This window comes from Netta rufina (genome assembly GCF_964035555.1).
Source record: "Netta rufina genome assembly, chromosome: 4".
Lineage (NCBI taxonomy): Eukaryota > Metazoa > Chordata > Aves > Anseriformes > Anatidae > Netta > Netta rufina.
This window is the reverse complement of record NC_140127.1, coordinates 25,209,771-25,234,666: the sequence shown is the minus strand read 5'-3', so window position 1 is coordinate 25,234,666 and position 24,896 is coordinate 25,209,771. Positions and strand designations below refer to the sequence as shown.

At 38.3% G+C, this 24,896-nt stretch overlaps 1 protein-coding gene across 2 annotated transcripts in view; it reads left to right on the top strand.

Annotated features, from left to right (window-relative positions):
- The window catches only part of GALNT7 (polypeptide N-acetylgalactosaminyltransferase 7), a gene marked incomplete at its 5' end in the record, with an annotated part of 70,436 nt that extends 46,755 nt beyond the window's left edge, over window positions 1-23,681 (top strand). Inside the window, 10 exons of one of the 2 annotated variants that reach the window (XM_084286872.1) lie at window positions 341-507; window positions 6,796-6,926; window positions 7,107-7,186; window positions 8,946-9,128; window positions 11,872-11,989; window positions 13,810-13,932; window positions 14,970-15,188; window positions 17,403-17,501; window positions 18,796-18,924; window positions 21,449-23,681. In XM_084286872.1, the coding sequence (XP_084142998.1) occupies window positions 341-507; window positions 6,796-6,926; window positions 7,107-7,186; window positions 8,946-9,128; window positions 11,872-11,989; window positions 13,810-13,932; window positions 14,970-15,188; window positions 17,403-17,501; window positions 18,796-18,924; window positions 21,449-21,586 (1,387 nt within the window). In that variant the 3' untranslated portion in view covers window positions 21,587-23,681. Of the gene's footprint in view, window positions 1-340; window positions 508-6,795; window positions 6,927-7,106; window positions 7,187-8,598; window positions 8,782-8,945; window positions 9,129-11,871; window positions 11,990-13,809; window positions 13,933-14,969; window positions 15,189-17,402; window positions 17,502-18,795; window positions 18,925-21,448 lie in introns of both variants that reach the window. The other variant, XM_084286873.1, reaches the window with a different exon arrangement.
- Between the last annotated feature and the right edge of the window lie 1,215 nt (window positions 23,682-24,896).

Sequence of the window (24,896 nt, the reverse complement as noted above, 5' to 3'; positions counted from 1 at the left end):
ATTAGAAAATTTTAAATAGGCATAACTCTCAAATAAGCCATAAATTCTTTATCTAAAATTAAGTGGACAGTGTTTAATTTCAGTGCTTAATTTATCACTACTCTGAGTTTTTGGCACAATTTTTGTATCTGTTCAAAATATACTTACTGTTGCACAAATTTGGCCAAAGCAGGCTGTTATTTGGGCATCATACCTCTGTAATGTGCTGCTTGAGCTGTATGATGTTTTGTGTCCTGATTCATCTAGAAGATCACCCTCAGTGAAGATTTCATGTGTGGAAAGATGATCAAGCAGTTCAGTAAATCACTGATAAAACTAACACAAGGAAATCCTTTTACAGATGCAAATTCTGGCATTACGATGAAAACCTGCTCACCTCCAGTGTCGTCATTGTCTTCCATAATGAAGGATGGTCCACACTCATGAGGACAGTTCACAGTGTGATTAAGAGAACACCAAGGAAATACTTGGCAGAAATTGTGCTGATTGATGATTTCAGCAACAAAGGTACGTTGGCAATATTAACACACTGCTTGCAGAAAAGGAAAATTCATTGCTTTAAAAATAGGTTTCTTTTGATTTATGACCTGACATGGACTGAGTTGACTCTGCAGGAAAAATAAGTTAATTCTTCACAGTCATTTCAGTTTTCAGTGAAGGGAAAACTTTTCCAGTGAACTGCTTTCATAAAGGTGGTGATCCTTTTCGTGTTAGGTTCCCTTCTACAGCTGTGGAGATGTATGTAGGAGAAAGTTGGAAGAACTGGTACCTCTGTCCACTCTTGTGAAAATAAATAGTTTTAAGTGTATTGAAGGAGTTTGAGTTAAGTTTATTATAAATAATTTATTTTCTTATTCTGTAGAGGAATCCAGATTCCCTTTTTTTTTTTTTTTAACTGTAATAAAAATGTGTCTAAGGTTATTGAATTATTCTGATTCATTTTCACTATCTTTTTATTTTTTAAAATCTTTTTAAGTGCATGTTGACTTCTCCCTATATTTGAGACCTGCATATCAATGTTTTCAAAAGTCCAGAAATTTTTCTCTTCCTTTGTGATGTATGTTTGGTCTTGGTTTATAGTATGTATTTATGTGTGATTCTTACAGATATAAACATACATTGACGTTTTTCCTTTAATAGTAGTGTCTTCAGGGCTAATACAAGTCAAGGCTGAATCCAGAGAACTGAAAGCAGTATGGGAGAGATTCAAATATAACATGATTGATATAGACAAAATCACTCTGTTTTTAAAATTAATGTTAAACTTAATGTACTATTTTGATATTTGTTTAAAAAAAAAAGTCAAATTTTGCGAGATATTATTCTAACGTAGTTCTTCAATACAAGTAGACAGAGAAAAAGAGTAGTGGCATAAATAAGAACATTTTAGATATACAAGAAATGTATTCTTGTAACTGAGAGTGTTTAGACATCAGTTACTGCCTCTGACTTTCTCCTTTCAGCCAAATTATTTGATTTCTTTTTCCCTTGTCTGCTATTAGCATGGCAATAATAGCACATCTGCCTTGCCCACAGGTTTGTGGGAATAAATCCATAAAACCGGCAAAACATTCAGGGATCAAGATGATGGTGAGACAAAAACAAAACAAAACAAAAAAAAAAAAAAAACTTTTGGTAGTTTTGGTAAGATTTGTAGGAAATGAAAATCTGAGATGAAAAGAGAATGTCTTCAATAGCTTTACCACTGCAAAAAATCATGGTTTCAAATCTTTGCTCTTTGCATGTTGTATAATGCTATATGGCTCTGATTTTGTGGGGCAGTTTCTCAGCAGGGCTAATCCATCATTTTGTCAAAACTTTGAGGGTATACAATGACAATTTCTTTTAGATGATGGTGATGAGCCAGGGTAGGCTTTTAGGAGTATGAGCAAGTTTGAGCTGGTCAGGAGCGTAGGATACACTCCCTTTGCCCTCTGTGTTTGTGCAATAGCTGAATTGGGCAGTGGCATAGAAAGCTGATGACTCTGTGCTGAGGCTCTCCCTTTTATCAAGTGATCTGGGCTTGTCCCAGCTCCAGCCTCACAGCAGGAGTTGTTTTCTGCTGTTCTGCCCGCTATAAACCCTACGTTTGAAATCATCATGCAGTTGGGATTGACTTTTTTGAGTATAAGTTGCTATTAAAGATAATTAATGCATACTAATTTTTACTTCGTACCCGTGGGTAGGTATCATTTTCTGTTTGTTTTTACAGGAGAGGAAAAGTATTGTAAACTTGACTACATCTGGCTTAGTCTAATAAAGATACTGAATGTTACATTATAGTCTCCCGTATCCTTTACAGCCTTTGAGAATTTGGCTTAGATATACACACACACTGTAAAACAAAAATATCTTCTCTCCTAAGGGATATAATTTTAATAATTCAGTCAGCAGACATGTACTGTGTGTTTCCTTTTCGGCTGGGATCACAGCTTTCCTTCAGAGCCATTCAAGGGCTGCCTGAGTGAGCAGCATAAAGTAACTACAATGCTGATGGTCTCTAGAAACATTAGCAGGCTTTTACTAATGATTGGGTTCAGTGTTTGGGTTGCACGAGTCATAGCTGACTCCATGCTATATATATGTAATTTACAGAATGAGTTTGGCATAACTGGTACTACAGTTTCCAGTACCTGATTATTATTAAATAAAGGTAGTGTTTTTCAAGAAATTTGTTTTCGAACGCAGAACTTATGCTCTTTGCTCACATAAGCATGGCTAGCAGATACAGCTAGCCTAGAACTAACACCAGCAGACCCTTGTCTTCATTTTTCCCACACTTCATTTTCCCAAATAACTTTAGGTTAGAAAATTGAGTAAAGCAAGCACAAGATGAAATGTTCTCATGTGCAAGCGACTCGAAAACAAGCAGGGACTGGAATGACTCTGAACACCTTGCTGCAACTGCACTATTTCCCTATAACAATTCATTAAAGTGCTTTAGGCTATTACTTGGTAAACATAATTAACTTAATTTCAATAATTCAAATTGCATTCTAGATGAAAAAAGTGGCTGAGGGAGGAGAATCTTGCTCTACTTCTTTCTCCCCAGAGAAAAGCACGAGCTAGTACAGCCTGCGCAGTGTGCCAAGCTGCCTGAAGAGATCTCCAGTTGTTAGGAGAGCTGCAAAACACAAACACGCTTCCCCATAGCAGAGCTGCTCAGGGCTTTTTCTTCTTCGGCCAGAACAGAGGTGGTGCCGATTGAAGTTCAGGACTTTCTCCTTCCCCTCCTGCTTTCAGGCCACTTGCTTCATGTCTGCCTTTCCTTACATACATTACAGGGAGAAACAGTTGCAACACTTGGAAAATGTTATTTTCATTTGAGTTCTTTGTATAAAGTCAGCTGGGAGCAGTCTGTTTGCTGTTTGACACTGCCTTCCTTCCGTCATCTCTTCTGCAAACAGTTGAGCTGCACGGAGAGATGTGCTGAATTCAGATCCAGCTTTTTTTTTATTTGCCAAACACAGAGAGAACAGTAACAGGAAGATGATGCCAAGCTAATTGAATTATGCTAGTTCCGATATTTTCAATGAAAAACCCTGCAGTCATGTGTACTAGAACTGAAAAATCATTGCAGAGCTACCACGCTGTTGGTGTGGCCACACTGCTGCCTATATATTCTCTGCTTCAGAATTTCTTGTACAGATCAAAACTATTTTGCTGCTAGCATTAGCTGTGCAGAGAATGCAGCTGGTCTGGAAGGGCAGCGAGGGCTCTTAAAGTACGCTTTCCTGCAGCTCTCTGCAAGTGCAGTTGTGGGTATGTCTGCAGCAACTAGCTACACATTTACATATCAGCAGTATTTCTTTCTGAAGAATGCAGGTCAAAATCTCAGTGACGCATCTGCCTTTTGTAGCCGATGCACGTAAAAAGAGTGACTACGAACATGGCAGTGTTCGCAGTAGCGTTTAAAGGATTTGTCTGTATTTTGCATTTGTGTGTTTTTTCTTTATGGTTGTCTGATGCAGCATCCCCTACAATAACAAAAATGGGAAATAATGAGCACAGACAGGTAACAGAGTTTTTATTAGCTTGCTTAATAGTGCTCACGGGGTAGGGGGGGAACTGAAGCGTGAATGAGTACCCGTATTCAAACTGAGAGCTCTGCACCAGCAGCGTTACAGCACAGGGCACTGGGAGCTTGAGGGAGGGCTTCTGGTACTGTTTCTCTAGTTCTTGAAATGACATCCATGTGCCAAGGAAATAAAACAGAGCTCTCCTCCTCCCCACCCTACGTTGTAATCTGCAGCGCCTAATGCCTTTTGGAGAAAAGACGTGTTTTTTAAAAGCATTGATTCATGCTGTAATCATGCACTGAGACATGGGAGAACCACCCAAACAAGGGAAGACCAGATTGGTGGTTGTAGTACTTTGGGGGGGGGGGGGAGGGGGGTAAAGCAGATGTTTTCAAACAGAAAATAAAATACTTTGAGGCTGTTGACAGATATCATAAATACACCTTTTAGGTGAGTGACATTTAATACTGGCCAAACAGTATTTCTAACTGTAAAAGGATCAGGTTTTTATACGCTACTGTCACGCAGCCTTGCAAAGCCAAGTCCTTATAGTATGGGAAAGCGGGAAAATTCAGTTTTCCTGTGGGAAATAGCACTTGCTGCTAGCCCAGGCACAGTTTCAGATAATGGACTGCAAAGTCCTGAGACTTATGCTGTAGAAAAGCTTTACACAATCAATATTACAGGTTTTTACAGCTCCCTGTGAACCTTACATAGTTGAACATTTGATAACTAAAACATTTGGATTCACAGGCAGGAGAGCTGGAAATAACTTCAGGGTTTAAAAGCTCTGAAACATTCCTGACAGTCCTTCTGTAGCATGTATTTGGTATTTTCAGAATAAATGATGGTGTGATATAGAGATTCTCATAGTACCATTTCAGGATGACCTCATAACTCTCTTGAATTTAGCCTTTAAAAGTGTATATAACAGCTTTCATATCACATATTCTATATATAATACATGGCATGTTATTCTATAGAGCGTAAGTGATAAAATTGTTCTTTCTCTAGTTTGATATTTATATACTCTCAAAGTTTTTCTAATGCACAAGGGTTTACAAAAGACATTGTAAATGTGTGTGGGAAAGGAGAAGAGGTTACATAAAACTTTCACTTGAGAAAACTTTTTTTTTTTTTTTTTTTTAATAAAGTTGAAGAGGAGGAATTCTACCAGTATTAAACGATTACTGGTTTGGAATATTTTCTGGTCTTTGGTAGAACTGCTGAATTTTAAAGTTTGGAAACTTCACTTTTAACAAATAAACATTCATATTTCAATTATTTATATGTAGCTTCTGTTTAAACTTGACATTTTTTGAATACTTTTGTTAGGAACAGAAAATGTACTAAAATGTAAGGTGCAGCAAACTCCAGACTCTAGTCATTTCAATTCAAGGTGCAGACAATGCTGTAGCTGAAGCACCTTGATGGATACGTTCCCATTCTCCTGGCCATGCCACGTCTGGTGTTTGCCCAAACAGAAAACAGAGCCACCTTACCCAGCAAAAAAATACTTTTCAGGTTGATTTCTGCCAGACAAATGGCTTGTGTGGCCCCAAGGTTCAGCACTGGTGCTAGGTGTAGGATATGCTCCCAGAGGAGCCAGAAGCAGTAGAGGAGGAGAAAGACCTGCTATTCTTCATGGCAGCATGCTCTTAGGTCAGCCCAGACATGTTACCTGCCTGACCCTCCAAGTGTAGACCTGCTGTGGGTGCCTCTGCTCTAGCTTAGGTGGCTCCTTTTGGGTCCCCTCTGGGAGATCCTGGAGCTGGAGGCCATTCTTTCCAGCCTTTCAGTACAAAAATAGATTTCAAATGAACAGCAATAGTTAAATTAGTGTAGCCTCAAACTGCAAGCGCCTGACTGCCAGCCCTTCTGCCTTTCTGAACTTTCTCAACAGAATCAGCTGTGCGAAAATATTATGCAACACTATCATCCTTTTTTCAATTTGTGTGGTAGGAATGTGGTTTCCAGATTAGTTTGGCAAAGCTCAATGTGCAAATCCAGATCTGTAAGCATTCAAGTATAGCCAAATTTGATTGATTGATTATCTGTTAACTCATCCCTTTACTGACCAAGTCCCTTTGGCTAAAGTGTTCCTGTACTTTTTTCATTCTGTAGGTTTGTAGCGTGATCATCAGTATGAAGAGCTACAGCTCATCCACTGCAGTTTTGGCCCTCCAATTATTCCTTTTATTATTTTAATTGAAAACACCACCACCACCACAAGTGGGGAGAGATCTAGATGAGGGAGGGGAATGACTTGAGTATGGTGGGCTTTTGTCTCAGGTTTCCAGATTTCATAGGCTGACACACAGTTTTGTATGTCAAAAAGAAAGTCAGTGAAGAAAAATGTTAAACTGAAAAGTTATGCTTTCTACTGTATATGTGACATCTGGTGAGGAAAGGTCATAAGCTGAAATTTAGAAAATTCTCTGTTGGTCTATGTGGTTGAAATATACATGAAGACTTGAAAGTCACTCCTTGATATATTAAAGTGACTGATAATTTTTCACCCAGCTCCCCTGTGGTGTGGACAGCTTCACCTGATTTTTCTTTAAATGTGATTTTAAAAGATGAACTTGTGCCACAAAGCCAGAGAGCTCCAAGGCTTGATCCCTTCAGGTTTAGTGTTTGTGAACAGCAGCACAAGTAGTTGAATTCAAGATTCTGTAAATCCTCTGTGTCTGTAAGTATTAAGTAGAGATGGATTTGGGAATACAAAACTGATTATTACTAAACTTAACCCAAATATTTTTTTGTTATTTTATAGCACACTTAAAGGAAAGACTAGATGACTACATTAAACAGTGGAACGGCCTGGTGAAGGTATTTCGAAATGAGAGGAGAGAAGGTTTAATCCAAGCTAGAAGCATTGGAGCCCAAAAGGCTAAACTTGGACAGGTAGGAACCAGCTCACAAATAAGTCTTATATATTTTTAATTTTACTCCTTTTAAGCTTCATTTTTCTGCCTCTAATATCAAAGTATGGCAATGTAAAATAAAGTTAATTAAATCTTTGTGATACCCTGTATAGAGATAAAAGTGACTGTACATCTGCTTCCTTGTTTTTCTCTTTTGAAGGTTTTGGTTTACCTTGATGCCCATTGTGAGGTGGGAATTAATTGGTATGCGCCACTTATAGCTCCTATATCCAAGGACAGGTAATGTTCTACTATGATTTCCAGTGCCTGGCCTCTTAGGAAGGAAAAGTCAGAGTAACAATCCATGCTTTTCAAATTCAAATCAATAAGTTGTATATCTATATCAATATATATCTATTTCAAGCTACATCAATATTTGCTGAATCAAGGTTTTGTCAACTCCCAGCAAAAAAGCTACGTAAGGAGGAAGGAAAATATCCAAGTAAATTTCCAGATAGTTTATTTCAATTGGTATACTGAATGTTGTGCTTGTTGTAGATTAAATATCAAACAACTCTTGTCTTTTGCAGTGATCTGAGGGACAGTTACAAACGTGTTCTGTTGTAGCCAAGTAAGGACCCTGATTAAGCAAAGTGTTTATTATAAATAAACAAAATCGTGATTTTGTGTCAGAGCAGTAATGGTAAGAGTTCTGATTTAACAGGGACTTAAAGCCCCTGTGATCTCAAGAGTTTGATAACTAGATAGAGGTTAAAAACGCTCGCATGCTTCCACTGAGTGTGCATTACTGTTTTACGTGCCATAGAGGTGGGAGGAGGAGGCAGCTGCAGAGGCTCCTCCGGCACTGCCTGCAGAGGATGCATATGCAGGAGGTGCTGGCAGCTCTGCAGCCTCCATCCAAGCGCTCTCCCCTGGGCACAGCGTGCTGGTCCCTCAGCACCCAAGGGAAGAGCATGGCATTATAGCTGCTTGTTGCCTCCCCCACGTGTTTTTCCAGTCTCATACGGGATTTGTCTTAAAAAGATGGAAGAGCTCTAAGAAGAAAATAAGATTGCAGTTTGGTCACTGGGAGAATTTGGGGAGAATAACATGATGTCTTTTCCTTGTCAAATGCTGTATATGACAGATCATAATGAGGAGCACATTGCAAATTAAAAAAGAAAAATTCTTTGCAGGCCATTGCTAAAAGAGCACCAATAACATATTTTTTATCCTTAAAGGCTGGATTTGCAGCACAGTTGGGCAGAAGAGTGAACATCCATATTTACACTAGTAAAATGTTTATCGTACTTATTGGCAGCTAAGATCTAATATGAATAGAAATTATAGAAGATAATAATACTGTGAGAGTTTTAGCTTTCTAAAGGCTCCTCTGTTGCCTCCAGCAATGCTTTCTTAGAAGACCAATGTCAAGAAGAACACATGCAGGAAAAACTGTAAATGAATTGATATATTAGCATTTTAGACTGAATTTTCCTGCTTCCAGAATGTCTTAAAACAACATAAAGAAAAGACTCTTTCTTTTTTCTAATGAGGCCTCCTTTTGCAAATAATGTTTACGAGTGACTTTTCATATAAACTACTCGATGAGGAGATTAATAATTGATGGTGTAAATTTCAGATTAGACAGATTACTCTTACTCTTCTTAAATTGTATCTTGCTCTTTCTTTCCCTTCTATAAACGTTTCAGAACTACATGTACTGTACCTCTAATAGATTACATAGATGGGAATGATTATTCCATCGAGCCACAACAAGGTGGGGATGAAGATGGTTTTGCCAGAGGGGCCTGGGACTGGAGTTTGCTATGGAAACGAATTCCGTTAAGCCACAAGGAAAAGTCCAAACGAAAACATAAAACTGAGCCTTATCGGTAAAGAAAGCTGTTTACGTGTCGCGGATTGTAATGAATAACTGTCTAAAGCCTTTCCTTCTTCCCTCCTCCCTCTTCTCCCGTGAACCATGATTGGCACACGTGTCCCACGCGGGTCCCTGCACATAACCGCATCCTCCCTGCCACCATCTGCCGCCCCGCAGAACCACATGCACTGTGCCACTGATAGATGTCATAGATGGCAACACTTATAAGATTGTGCCGCAAGGGGGTGGTGACGAAGATGGGTTTGCTAGAGGAGCGTGGGATTGGAGTATGCTATGGAAGAGGGTTCCCTTGACCAAGCGAGAAAAGGAAAAAAGAAAGACAAAAACCGAACCGTATCGGTAATCACTAAATCACTTACCTGTTTCTTTTTTCTTAAGTAGCTATTGATCCACTAAAACTTGCATGTACTTTTAAGCCTGAAAATCTTGATATTGCTAACCATGACAGCTGCTTTGTTTAATCAGACCTGTTTGCTGCAACTGATTACTTGACCAAAATAGTTTTGCTACCTTCCGCTGCCTCTCCACTCCTGCTCTTGTGTGGTTAATAGGGTGTACATCAGAATAACATGGTTTTGCTTGGTGAGAAAAAGGATTGTATGACTTCGTTTCCAGTGAAAACTTTATTTAGCTATGGTATTTTTGAAAAGTAATGTTGGAAACAAAAGCTCTTATTTAATCATCTGATTTGAAATAATGAGCATGCTGTGAGTATTTGTAACAGCTGGTAATGCATAAAATCTGTAGGTTGCTGTCATGGCTTGATGCATGCATACAGCTCGTGGGTTATGCATGTACATCAGAAAAATGCCTTTTGTCATGTTTCTCCCACTTGCTTCATAATAGATCACATCTGACAAAGATGCATACTATTTAAGAATTTTGGCTACATATTTTCTAAGGTCTGAATTTGCTTGGGGATTTTACTTTAATACATATAACTTGAAGAAAACCAAAATTTATTTTCTGGGAAAACTCCAATGATTTTCACATAAGTCCCACCTTTTTCTTTGGCTTTGTAGGGGGGTATATGTTTTCTTCCCTGCAAACAGAAACTGGCTAGAAACCCTAGCTTACGTTTCTGGATTGCTTTTCAAGACTGGGAGGCTGTGGTTCTGCTGTTTTTTATTACTTTCCCCTTCACACTTAACTAATCGTGTTACTACATTTGAAAACAATCTTCACATCTTCAGAATCTAATGTCTTCTATTGCTTGTATGTATGATTTAAGCACTGTAAGAACTTATGTTGGTAATTCCCTCTCCTCACCCATGATTGTTCTTTGCTAAAATGGCAACACATGCAAGGAAGTTACAAAGCTTTGATCTGTTTTGTGTACAATCTAAATAATACCATTTTCTGACAAGGCTGTCCACATTGGAACTTTAATACTCGCTCAGAGGGGGATAAACTATTTCAAACATCACTGTTGTGTTCTGTGTTTACCATCCAAACAGGTCTTAAAATCCTTTAAAATGTTCCCAGAAACACACAACACATGTTCTCAGAATGGTTTAAAAGATGACTTTATTTTTAATAATACTTTGATAGTTACAGTGCCTTTTCTAAAAAGAGATGTTCCCTGCATCGGTTATGGCCGGGCTCTAGGCGTTTTGTTGCGGAAAAACCAAGGCATGTAAGACCAAGTAATGGCTTTGCTTAAATTGTAGACATGATTGCCTAGTTTAAAAAGAAAACAAAACAATAATGAAAAAAATCCTCAACACCTTAAACAACTTAAATGACTTCTGGTAATGGGGGAGAATAGCCCCAGGACCAAATCCCACTTTCAAAAATACTGTGCTTACCCCTTTTTATCTTGTAAAATAAACTACTGAGCTTATGTGGATTTTACTGTGTTTTTTAACACACTTGATGGTGTGTTAAAGGCCAAGACTTTACTCCAGCATTTGAGGCCTCTCTACACTTGCCAGGTCTTTACGGTGCTCAGGGAAGCCAGCAGTGCAGGCAAGCCACAGGGCTGTGCGATGCCATGTGTTTCTCCCTGCTGTGCTTACTGGCTTCCTGACCCTCCAGTCCCTCTGGAGCAGCAGCAAGGCTGGAAGAAAATCCCACAAGCAGACAAGAGGAAGGAAGGGGGCATTCAGGAGGCACTCAGCATCTGATCAGGTGGTCTGGACAGCTATGTTTGCTGTGCTGTGGGCCACCCCATGTCACCTTTTCCTTGCCACCATTTTTAATCCCCAACCTAGTGGGGACTGCAGGTTTATCCACTAGGGTTTTTTTATATTTATTGATCCTTAGGGGGAAAATGCTTGGTATGTGTGCAGGAAATGGCTTAACGTATTCTACTCTCCATTTCCATGTAAGCAAGCTGCCAGAGAGTTTTGGTTAGTTTCTGCACAAATGTTCCAGTCCTAGTCACAGCATCTTTCTGACACATTAAAACTTGTTAATTGAACTTTGGCATATGTAGAGGGATTTACAAAGCTTTTTTTAAAAAAAAAAAAAATAATAATAATAATAATAAAAAAAATGAAACCAAAATGGAAACCTAATATGCCTTGATCCAGGCCCTCTTAAAAATTTCACAGAGGGTAATGAAAAGTGTTTCACGTGATGGAGGTAGAAAAAGAGCCAGAGGGAAAAAGTAAAAAGCCATCATTTAACCAGGAAAACTCTGTTGCTTGATTAACAGTAAGTAAACATCAGTTTCAATGTGGCAGCTCTGCAGAACATAAACTTAAGTATGTTATATGGTCTCATCCCTTATATCAGAAACTTGAATGTCTGTTCAGTGAAAAATGTCTTGCCACAATGACTCCTAGCATTTTTCTAGTAGAAGCATGGTGGCTGGCTGAATGATAACTCTGACCAAAATTTTGTATAATTTAAAAAAAAAAAAAAAAAAAAAAAAGATATGCAACCTCACTAAAAATATACACAGGTCATTTCAGGAAATCACTGGAAGCTTATGACAAAGCTTTAAGATTTTTCAGTGTATTGCCATTAATCTAATCTTTATTACATGTTAACAGCAAATTGCTTCCTTGATTGGTGCTTTCTCTGAATGTTATCTAATCCTTTTGGCAGGAGGAATTACACTGTATTCTTCTTTCAGGTCTCCCGCAATGGCTGGTGGATTGTTTGCCATTGAGCGCGATTTCTTCTTTGAACTCGGTCTCTATGATCCAGGACTTCAGATCTGGGGTGGTGAAAATTTTGAAATTTCTTACAAGGTAACACTAAATACTGAAAACTTTCCTCTTGGCATCCTTGCAAACTTAGGGTCAGGAGCTGTCAGAGAGATGGCTTAGCAAAGAGACCCAAGTGCAGAGCAATCTAGATTTCAGTAATGGTTTGGGATCACACATGCTCCCCTGAATATCCAAACTGAAACCAGACTGGCAAATTAGATAGAGGAGGGGGGAAATCTGAGTGCTCTCAGGGTGTGTATGTGTTTATAGAAAAATGTTTTTTCTAACAAAAGAGAAAAAGAAGCACTTGGTTTGTGTATAGATGCATGTAAAGTATACAAGGATGCTACCAGAAGTAATCTATCCTGGTTTCTTCCTCCTTGCCATTTTTCTGGGTGAAGAATGGTCTCATGTACTTTTCAAAATTTCAAGAACTTCTCTACAAGAGAAATCTTCATGATTGAAGCACTAACTGCATAATTCATAATCATTGCAGAAGATCTTATTTTCAATCCCAGGCATATGCACACTCTTCAGTTAGCAGGAAATGTAAGATGATGATCATTAGCTTCTGGTAGCATCAGTATTCGTAATGACACAAGTGGCAGACAGCAGGAATCTGTCCCAATTAAGAAACGAAAGTGGAGACATCTAATATCCTCAGCAGTGATCTGTGAAATCGTAGCTGAAATTTACTAAAAGTACATTCAGAGCTCCCCAGCTACTCTTGCTGTTGATGATTTTGAGGAAAGCTCTGAGTGCACTTGCTCAGCTGTAAATCCATATGCAAAAGACAGTGACTGAGGATGTTACATATACAGGGTCTTTATCCTTCTAATTCCTCGTCTTGCTTAGATCTAAATCGTGATTGAAATTGCATACAGTAGTTTTGTAATTGAAGTGGATAGTTGTTGCTGATTATGTAGAGACCTCCAAATTGGTTTCATGTAGATCAAAACCAATCTTCAGAACTAAATAACATTTATCAGTGTTGCATGCTGACTCCTAGATAGCGAATAAAATTGCTTTGCATATCAGTTTTTTAATCAAGCTCTTATGAAAATTAATATGATGATAAAACACATGCAGTGAAGGAAGTATTCTGCCCATCTTACCTAATAATGTTAAGTCTGATTTTTAACTTGGAATTCAGTCTATTTTGGAATATCCACAAAGTTAGTTTGAATTTGGGTTTGATACTACATTTTAAACTTGTCAAAGCTATAAGCAATTAAATTCAAATTATTTAGGTGTGTTTTCTTTCTCCCACAAATAGATGGATTATCTATGTGGGAAGGACATGTGGGTGGGAAGGAATTTCAGAATGGTAGTACACTTTCCCCATTTTTATTTTCAGCCACTACCACTGAAAAAAAATATCTGTTTGTTCTTGGTTGTAATGCGGTTACCAAATACATCATTACCTCCTACTGGTATTTATTAAGGAAATCTTAATTGTGATGGGCATCTAACCAAAACCCATCTTAGTGACAGTATGTGAATTGCTCCAATAAAATCAAAATACTGATTCTGTTATTTTAAAAATTACCCCATTCCATATTTTGTTCACTCATTCATTACTGTTCTTTTAAAATAGCAATGGAATGAGGTGACAAACTATTTTAAAAGCTTTTTGAAAAATTACTTCAGTTGAGTAATTTCATGTTGGAGTTGAAGATGTACTCAATACATCTTTATTTCCTTTCATTTCAGACATATTATGTCTATGCTTATGTCTGAAGTAAAAAAATATTTAAATGTATCACATGGTGGTATAGTAACAGAAGTATTTTCTACGTATTTATCTATCTTAAATTCCTGTGCATGTATATTAATATCTGCATCTTTGCTTGAACTTGTAGATCTGGCAGTGTGGGGGAAAACTGTTGTTTGTCCCCTGTTCCCGTGTTGGACACATTTATCGCCTCCAGGGTTGGCAAGGAAATCCACCTCCTGTCTACGTTGGGTCTTCTCCTACACTGAAGGTACTATTTTGCTGCTGATTTGAGATAACAGATTTAAATAAATCTGTGTAAGTTATCAGTAGCAATTTAAAGAGCACTTCATCCAAAGGTATTTAGTGTCTAAAGTTAAGATGTTCAACCACACGGTGATCGTGGGTTTGCATTCCCCCACTGGCCTGAAAGGGTGTTATCCCAGGCTCTGGTGAATTGATTAACATTTTAGTCAAGCTAACAGTAGGAACAGTACTATGGAGCGTAGCTGGAAATAAGCACAGATGGGCATAGTGACAGAGAAAAAGGGCAATGGGAAGGGGGCTTGTAAATGATAGCTTATTTTTCAGTGCAGGCAAACCTCTCTGAAATTATAAAACCCTACCACTAATCTGAAAAATCTGATCAAAAATATCTTCTGCATGTCTAAACTCCTTACATGAGTCAACTTGCCTGCTTACTGGGTGAAACGAAGCACTGCTGAATGTTCTTACATAGTAAGCAGCTTCTACGTACGAGGTAGTATAGAGGAATATCTTTCTCCCTCTTCAGGCACCCTTCTATCCTAACAAGCAACAATGAAATACTTCACTTAAGGTGCATGGGAATGTAAAATCTCCTTGGTGTTTCATAGCTGGCTTGTTTAAGACTTTTTTTTCCACCCTTAGTGGACTAAAGCATATCATTCTGGATATTTAAATTGCAGAAGTTGAATGCAAACTCTGAATTGTAGCTCTGGTACTTAGCAAATGACTGCAACATTTATTGCACCACTTACTGAAGAGTCCTTATTTAAAACAAACAAACAAACAAGCAAATAAAAAAATTTAGAAGACTTTGTACTCCCATTAAGCCAGTTTATTTTACTGGCCTAAACTCTAATTTGAAAATAGTACTCCTGTGTGTCATAATCTGCTGAAGATGACAAAATATCATTGCTATATAATAATTTCACACTATTATGGTTTTTAAGAGAAGAAATCTTTAAATCTGTGAAATTGACACGTTATTGTGTCTGACCTGTTGTGCATGCACTGAAATAATAGCAATGTCATTCTTCTTCACAGAACTATGTCAGAGTTGTAGAAGTGTGGTGGGATGAATACAAAGATTACTTTTATGCCAGTCGGCCAGAGACAAAAGCGCTGCCCTATGGAGATATATCTGAGCTGAAAAAATTCCGTGAAGATCACAACTGCAAAAGCTTTAAGTGGTTCATGGAAGAAATAGCATATGATATAACATCGTATTATCCCTTACCGCCTAAAAACGTGGAATGGGGAGAGGTATGTAAAGCACATAACCTGTATTTATTTTCTGAGGATTTTTTTTGAAGTTCAGAATTAAAAAGGAAACGATTATTATTTGACATTAATCTGAGAACAGGCTCTTTGTTTCCTGCTATACCGATGTAAGTGATACTAGCCAGAGGACTACAGAGAAATAACCAAAGGGGGAAGAAAAAAAAAAAAAAAGAATGCTACTTTAAAAGCTGGGATTTCTTTAAAATTAGATCCATGTTTCTTTCAAGATTAATTTTTGTATCTATCCATGGTCTCAGTTATGTTTAAAACTCTTTTCTCCAAAATTGGAATTTATTTATTTTTAAAAGAAAAAAAAAAAAACGTTTGTACTAGAATATTGGCAAAGATTAATAGGTGAAAAATTATTTATTTATTTATTTTGGTGTAGTCTTCAAGAATAGGTAGTGAAATACAGAGAGAGTACATTCTGCCTATGTTTGCTAGCCTGAGATGTACTCATGTTGGTATAGCCTCAGTAAATCCCTTGTCTGCATGTAATGATTTGATATGATTCTTTAAGAGGAGTTTCCAGCATTAATGTATATGAGTATGACTTTGCTAAATCAAGGGTGTAGATATGCCTACACATAACTTGGCATTTTCACTTAGAGAAAATTTATCAAAAGCGGCAATTTCACTTAGTTATGCTACCAGGTGATACAGGACACCTCACTGAACCTGCCCTTCCCTTCTGGCTGTAACCCCACACTTGGAGGAGCCATTACTGTAGGTCTCCTTTCCAGCTTCAAATGGCTTTTTGGCCCTTCTGAGATGGTCCAGCCTTGCCCTTTCTCTTCTATCAGTTTCGCTTTTGAAGATAGTAGGGGCAAAGCCAAAAAATTATTTTGCTAGCAGGGGATGAGTCCTGGGTCCCGCCAAACTGAACAACCTTCTTTCTGATGTACCTGGTTTTGTAACTTCAAAAGAAGATTAGAAAGTTGAGATCTATGCATATTCATGTGACCAAGAATGTGTCATCTCTAACTTCTCTGAGGAATTAGTGATTTATAGTGTGTGCATAGTGGAAAGAGGGTACAAATAGTCTTGTATCTGGGGACCAGGTGAACGATGCCACTTTTATTTCTTATCTGAAAGCCGACACAAAGCATCAGGTTAGTGCATTAACTTTAGACCTGCTTTTGAATTCACATAAAGGGTTAGAAACGCTTGTTATGTATTGCTCTTCACTGGGGTGAAAATATCTGCAGAGAATAAAATAATAATGGTCACCTTGTGGAAAATCATCCCTGATAAAAGCGAACAGCTCCAGAGCAGAAACAGGAAAGACTGAAGTTCAGAGGCTTCTGTGAAGTTGTCTTCAACTCTTCGCTAGCTGACAGTTATCCTACAACATCTGAGATATTTTTTTCGCCATATGTTTGTAACATCACACTAATTGCATTTCCAAACCATCAGGAATGAAAGCGGGGTTTATCTTCCCTAATACTGTCTGGAAGTCAGGTCTCTGGGCTAAGCTTAGTCCTCCAGGCTTCCTTCTGCAGTCACAAAGGAGAAAGAAGCTCCAGCAAAGAAAATAGGCTTGGCAAGAAAGTCATTTTGTGCCATAAAGCCTTTTCAAAGCCATTTGTTGATCCTTCTGAGAAGAGAATGGGATAATCAGCAGCAAAGGAAGGCATGCTTTCTGGCAGGACTTGTGTTCTTTATCCTTGTGCCTATGCCTGCCCCTCATCAGCGTTATCTTTCCTTTCCCCGTGTAATTGCTGCTGCAGAATGAACTGCTGAGCAGCCGGGACTGCTCCTGCCTGTACTTAATGACCGCTGTCTGCGTCTCCTTGGCATCAGATTTATCTCCTCACGTCTTCCACAGGATGAGAGCAACTTCATCAAGCTCTGCCTTTATTTATGACGATCCGAGAGACCAAACGTGCTTTAATAGGAGATTGAATAAATTAAAATACTTGGAAGTCCTACACTGTAGTGTCGTTAGTTTGGAATTGAGCTTTGCAACTCTAGTTTCATTAGTGTAACTCCTATAAGAGCCCATAGATTAGCCTGGGCAGCTAGGAGCTCCATCTCCAACAGTTAACAGAATTTTTTAAATTTTATATGCAGACTTCTTTTGTATCCATCTGGCAGATATTTGTTTCTGGTCTGAAAGAGAAGTGGGAATTTTCTGAACTTTTCACGCTTATTTTTCCTTGAGACTAACTGAAAGTGCACAACCTTTTTTTCCAGATTAGAGGCTTTGAAACTGCTTACTGTATTGATAGCATGGGCCACACCAACGGTGGCGTTGTCGAACTGGGGCCGTGCCATAGAATGGGAGGAAATCAGGTAAGTGACTCTGAGGCAAGGTTGAAAGAGAAGTGCTTTCAGTGAATGATAACAGATCATTTTTCTTTTAAGTCTGCGCATGAAGTCACTTATGTGCTGGCTGTGAAAATGGGAGCTAGAGGTTTTTCTTAAGCATACTGACACTGATAAAATACAGGAATCTGAAAGTATCATTTCAAACAGACTGCACAGAATTGAAGGCAAATTCGTAATCCTGTTTTCACAGAAGCAGGTATATGTGGAAGCGAGAACTGTGCTTTAAAGCAACCTTATCACTGCATTATAGAACATCTGCAGCTGGTAGCATCACTGCTGATTCATCGTTTATCCTCCCTTAATAATTAATCCTTCAGGAAACAGCCCCCCCCTTACTCTAGCTCAGTGATTTCACAAATTTGTTTTGCTCTAATGGAAGCATAAAATACTTCTGTGCAATAACTCACCTTCCACCACAGGAGACACAATATTGAATATAAATTTGTCTGCTTCATTTACAAATTAAGTGTCAGAACATAATTACTAATAGATGATTGCAATCCAAGCTACTATTATGTTTGACCTGCGTCTTCACAAACCTATGCAAACTATCAGGCAAACATGCTGTTCTGTATTTGCATCTCCCTTTTCAGTTGGATCACTTTGCAGCATTTAAAACCCCTGTTTGTACTGATGTAGACTTGAAACAGGCAAGTTGTGTCACTGCAGTCCTGAAATCACATGCAGGAAGATTCTTTAAAAAATCACGGTTAATTCTTAATAGGTCTTGGAAATTTATCTTTTACTTTGATATTTAATGCAAAAGTTCCCTAAACTACTTTTTCTGTATATGTTACCTCCAAAAACCTTTAGTAATTATTTCATAAGAAGTAACTAAGACAATCTTTTGTATGCATTAGTTTGATTTCCTCCATGGCTAAAATACCAAAATGTTACTGCCTTCACCTGAAATTACTGTCCAAGACCAAGGACTTGCTACCAAACCTTTAGAAAGATAACGGGTCACTTAAACATCACATCATACAAAGAATTTTAACAAACACTTTCGGAAATCTCCCAAATAGGTGTCCCTTTATTTTTATCATTTTTCTCTTGCTAGGTAAGTTTCTTAGCCTTCTAAAGGAAAGTGATCAAAAAATAGTGTCCAAATAGTAAAAATGTGTTACGTCATGTAAAATGAAGGTAGGTGTAATAATACCAGAGAATATTTTTAGTGATGGTATTTCATTGGTATTTCACTTTCTAAACTGTTATTTCAATACAGCTGTTAAAAAGGTGGCATCTTTTTTTCTGCTAGCTTTTCCGAATCAATGAAGCGAACCAACTCATGCAGTATGATCAGTGCTTAACTAAAGGACCGGATGGATCCAAAATTATGATTACACACTGTAATCTGAATGAATACAAGGATTGGCAATACTTCAAGGTATGCAACAGATATATATGGAAAATAGAATTTATAATTCTCATCTTGTTTTGTTACACCTTTTTATTATTATTCTACATGTATTGGAAAATAGAGATCTATGACAAGATTAACTGAACCACATAAAGTCAATTGTCAGTCGCACATTCTCAGAAATCCATGCTTGCTGGGAAGACTTCTCCCTAGGGGTTTTGCTAGCACTTCCAGTCGCTGACTTCTGTAGCAAAATCTTTAAATAAAATCTCCTGAGGGGACATGTTCTGCCACAGGTATGTTAGGAGTTAGCACTTGTCTCAGAGGAAGCAAAGAGGATGTCTACTACCAGTGATAGTGTTTCTAAAAGCTCTTTATGACACCACCCTCTCTGCTTGTGTGCTTTCTGTCAAGAAAGCTTCTTTATTGGGTGTTGTGAGAAGATGACTTAAGTGCTAAGGTGCATTTAGCAGCTAAGAACAATACATCTAATTTTGGGAAGGCTAAATTGAAGTGTTTAAAGACAGAAGGCTATGTTGGAATAGGTAAACATAGTTTTTCTTTCTGCATTGTCTTTGCTTTCTTCAGTATTTCTTTTTCCTGTTCATTAACCATTCCCGAAGAACATGCTCTGTTGTGAATTAAGGGTGTGGCACCGTTATAAAGCTATTGCAAAATCTATGCATTTTTAATAAAGACTTGGAATGTTGGCTGATATACATGAGAGGGCTGTTACAGCCTATTTAGTGAGTACATCTGCAAGTCCGCCATTAATTCTAGTTTTGAAAGTGTTATTTTTTAAAAAGTCTTAAAGGTTATATTTCTGTTTCTCTTAAAAAAAAAAAAAAAAATGAGAATGAATAGTCCAAGGGTGACGTTATCCTTGGATATGGCTACACATAACTTGGTTCTGTGTCTAAGAAAATCTCATGCCTTGATTTTTTTTTTTCTTCAATCTTTCTAGCTTATTGCATGTTTCATTAGCTGGTTATCTGGATTGTGTTTGTCTGAAAGATGTAGATACTATTGATTGCAGTGAAATCTGTCTGTTATCCTTTAAGCCACCACACTGTTTCTGATACTTGCATAGAGCTGTGAAATCTCAAGCAACCTAACACTGTTTCCACTCAGTTACCTTGTGCCATTTAGACAAAATTCTTTACATCTGAAATTTAAAAATCAACAAGTAGTGTTTCAGTGCCTGCTGACTTCTGCTGTAGCATTAGAAAAATATATAGCACTTGCTAACTCTCCAGCCATTCTAGTGTGCCCCAGCATGTTACTTGGCTCTTCTGTAAGCATTTCTTTTATGCGAGAAGATCCATTTCCTCCACAGTGGTACCAAGTTGTGTAATTGTTTGCTTATTACCACAAGTTATAAGGAAGCCCAGTAGGCACAGTCTGGGCTGTAGAACAAAAAACTGACTGGCTTCCAGAAAAAAAAGAGAAAAAAAAAAAAAGAGGTGGGGGGTGAGAGCGAAAGGACCACCAAGGGTGTGTAACCAAGCAGATATTAGAAATCTGGCACCCTTTGCTGAGCAGTACAGAGGGTATGACCGTTTCTCTTAATGAGGAGGGTGTAAGGAATGAAATGCTTATGAACTGCTGAAAAATGTTGTGGCCTGGTGCAAATGAAAGCTGCCAGGAGATGTTATCTGGTTGGTTGGTTGTTTCTGGAATGAACATTTGTGTGCAGTTTGGTGAGCATAACGTCTGTGCTTCTGCAGTATGGAGCAGGAGGGCTTTTTGGTGACCGCGTGCCGGAGAGAGTGTGTCTTTCCGCGGCCATGGGAGCAGGGGACAGGGCTGTGAAGCCTCAGCCATGGTTCTGCAGGTTTTTCTGCTACTCCGTCGTTTGGATGCAGCTTGTCAGTGAGGCAGGGCTGCCTCTGGTGCGCAGGGTCAGCAAGCAAGAGAGAAGCCATAGGGCTGCTTTGCAAATGCGTGAGATCCAGGCGCTGCAGCAAGGGGATGTGGAAGGAGCCAAATGTGCGAGTCTCAGCCTGACTGTGCTCCACACAATAGGTCTGCAGTTTCTTAGGCAGTCTCCTGTTGCTCTGGCGGCCAGGCTTGCTCTCATACCCTCTTTTCTTCCTTCTACTAGTCAAACAGGCAGCAAAGTTATGGCTTTTTACCCCAGTGGAGTTAATGTTGCTGTTGTGCATTTGCTGTATGTGAGGGCTAACTAAAGGAAGATCTGCCCAGCGAAGTCAGTTCTTGTAAAGCCATCCTCTAGAGTTAATCTTCTGTTTTGGTTACAGGATGGATGAAAATGCTAGAAGCATTTTAGATATGGTTTTGCTTATATTCTTAACAGTTTGCTCACAAAGAGAAATGCAAAGCATTTCAAGCTAACTTACGTGCATCAACATTTTATAATATAAAAGGTGTAAAAATCTAGTTTTAACAAAGATGGAGGATGAGTATAGAACTGATCTTTTTCAGGGCCCCTGAAACCTGTTTTTGTAACAGCAAATAGCTATATTACAATTGTAAAGAAAACGTTTTAAGACAAACAAAAAAACATGTTCCTGATGGTTTTGTTTTCCAGAATCTGCACAGATTTACTCATATTCCATCAGGGAAGTGCTTGGATCGTTCAGAAGTCCTACATCAAGTTTTCATTTCAGAGTGTGACTCCAGTAAAGCAACACAAAAGTGGGAAATGAACAACATTCTTAGTGTGTAGACAAACAAAACCTACCTACTGACACATTAATTTGTACAGGACTGAAAATAGCCTGAAAACTGCTGCAATTATTAACTTTGTACAGCTGCGAGCCTCCTGATTTGGATGAAGGACATAGACGAACTGTGATTATTACAATAACATTATCATCCGCAGTTAATGTTTACAAAACTGCTTTACCTTAAACTCTGTAGATGTTTACATCTTTTTGTTTTAAGATGTTGGTAAATTGATGTGCTGTTAGCTATGTTTCATAGGAACATAGCTAAAAGCGTTGTCTTCTTTGGGATTACACTCAGGGGTCTGAAGGCAGTTTTTTTACACACACTTGAAAAGGTTGGAGTAACCAGATTTTCATAGAACTTGGTGATTATCAACCTGTTGTATATTTTTATTTAATTTTACATCTTACTAAGCACTGCCACAGGTTATTAGCCAGGGTGGCCTTCTCTCACAATCATGCTGCTTTTTTGGAAGGTGAATTTCAACATATTTAGTGCCTCTTTCATTTCTCTCTTTCACAAGAAAAAGCATTTGTCAGAAATTATACAATGGATTTTTCTGAGCTGTCACCACGGGTAGGGATCAACTGTACCACCCCATGTAATTATTGTGTTGCTGAAGACAATTTCTGTCACCAGTTCGGCCGCTTGTTGGTGGGCGGGAGCACAGGCTGCACACAGACGTGCTGCAGGCTCTGTGATGTGTCCCTTTGCTGGGGATGCTCTGAAAATATTATGCTGGGTCACTGCCCCATGTTCTACTCCCTGCATCTGCTGTGCTTGGCAGTGCTGAAGCAAGCGGATGCTTTGTGTGGGGCAAGGAAGAGCTTAGTGTCGAGTTTAGCACCAGTGTGGTACATGCTGATGGAAGTAAGCACCCTCTCAATTCCAATTACAAATTTATAAGCACTCACCTGCTTGTTTAAACCATGCCTTACATAAAAACAATATTTTTTTAAAAAAAGTGAAATAAAGTAAAACTGCATGATTATGTAAAAAAATAAAATAATGCTTCATTTATATTATTGTTTTAAATGGAAATCACTTAGAGATGAACTAAAACTTTCAATCAGGAAAAAAAAATCCAACTTGCTAACACATTTGCTTACTTCTCTGAAAGGACATCTGTCAGCTAGTTTGGAGCCCAGTCTTAGATTTGAAAAGAGAAATGGAAATCCTGAAACCACATTTATTTGTGTTAATTTTTTCCGTATATTTTTATTGGAAACTTTTCCTGAGGGATTATGAACACAAAATACAACCGCTTGGTGCTATAATGTACAGAACAGAACATGAAGAAGTTTCTGAAAATGTTCCGAAGAGGAGTTTGTGAGAGCTCCCTTGGGAGTATAAATATTTACTCAGAGTGAACAGACAGGTGGAGGAGAAATGACTTATCCTCACTTCCTTATTCAAGATTTCGTGACTGTTAAGCGTTGACATCAGTGTACTGACTTAATAAGAGTTATGTCTATAACATGTCACACTATTAAATATGACTAAATACTTCCCTGAAATCTAGAATAGCATTGCATGCAGCTTCCATTGATGTTAACAAGGGTTATGTATCATATTTGGTGACAGAGTTTGATCTTTATAGGGCTGTCTGCACTGATATATTAGTTTGGGATCTTTCCTAGTTTCTTTAAACTTCTCACCTATACTTTCAGAGGTATGAAAAATAGAAAATAAAGGAGGGAGAAACTGGAATAAGGAAAATAAGGGTGTGTGTTGGTACTTGTTCCTTGTGTGTATGAAAACTTACTCCATTTTTATGTGTTGGGTAGATTAATTTAATCATATTACTATGCATAAGAGAAAGAATGGTGGCACATAAATTGTGCGGGTGTGCATTTTAAATGGGTATTTTGTGCAATTCATTAAAAGCTGATGCTGTGTGTGAACATGAATCTCTGTATGTGAGACTGAAACCTTGCAAAACATGAGATCATAAGAAGCTGTTGCTGTAATGACTTTTTCGTACTATAGCCTGCTTGGAAAAAATAATTCCCATATTCTTGCTTTGTAAGTTGATGATAATATCACTATGCATTTCTACATATTTTATAAATTTGATTTATGCAGATTTTGATACACTGTATGTTTCTGTAGAAATTGTATAAATCTTTAAAAAATTTATTAGGGAGAAATCTGGGAAACATGTATATCTTATGGGTTGCTTGTTTTTTAGGTGAAGTAAATAAAATATTTGAATTTTGGGTTTACTATACTTTTGTAGAGTAAAAATGGATTATTATCTTTATAGGAACTCCATATCTCTAAAACCGGACAACTTCTATGTTACAAACTTTAAAATATTAAAAGTGTTTTATTTTCCTTTTTTTTTTTTTTTTTTTTTTTTTTTTAATCTAGGTACTTTTTGTCATATCTGAGGGAGCTCAGTTTTTTATCCAGCAAAGTCAAAAATTACTCCCACTGTGAGTTGCCACATGGACACATTTGGATTTTTGTACCTCCTGCACTGATTGAATTAGGTAGATTTACCATGCCCTCAGAAAATGAACCTGAGAATGCTGAGAATGATTTCTAAAGTAGAATCAAAGGTCCAGGTAAAAGGGGGCAAGGGGCAGGGGGGCGAAGCAATATACACAAGCTGTAGGTTTTTCACAATATTGCATTGTTCTGTGGCTGTTCTGAATGATCACGTGGATGGAGACTCTGAATTCCTTGAAAGAGCTGCTGGTGGCATGTGTTGGGTGAAAACATGCCCCCTGCAAGCAGTGTTCCCACACAGGCAGGGATCCCTTTCCCAAAGCCCCCTGGGGAAGCACGGTGTCCTTCTGTGGTACACCTGGGAGAAACCGAGTCATGCCTGGCAGTGGAGGCCTTGCTAGATTGAGCCTGTAGGACAGCTTCCCTAAGGCCAGCATGGTTGTCTGATAGAGAACTGCAATTACAATTTTCCTATTTTCATTTCTGAGGCAGCATAGACAATGAATGAAAGTAGCAATGAATGAAGGTAGAGGCCTTTGCTGGATTCCTGGGGATTCATAAGAAGAGATATTTGGGAAGAGATGATCAGAACAAAAAGTACACCTAGTTGTGGAAGTGTTTCCAGTCATACTTTCCATTGTACTGAAGAATGCCCTGAAGTCCTGACTGTCCTGAAGCTGCTGAGGGATCTCTGGAGGCCAGGAGTGATGACAGAAGGGAAAGTTGTCTGTCCTGCGGCCTGGGAACTAAGGTAAGGTGGTAGAGGAGGAAAACAGCTGTGTAACCCCAAGTTACAGAGTGGTAACTGGTTGCTAGTGGTATTGAAGTTGTCAGGGATAAAGTAACATTGTACT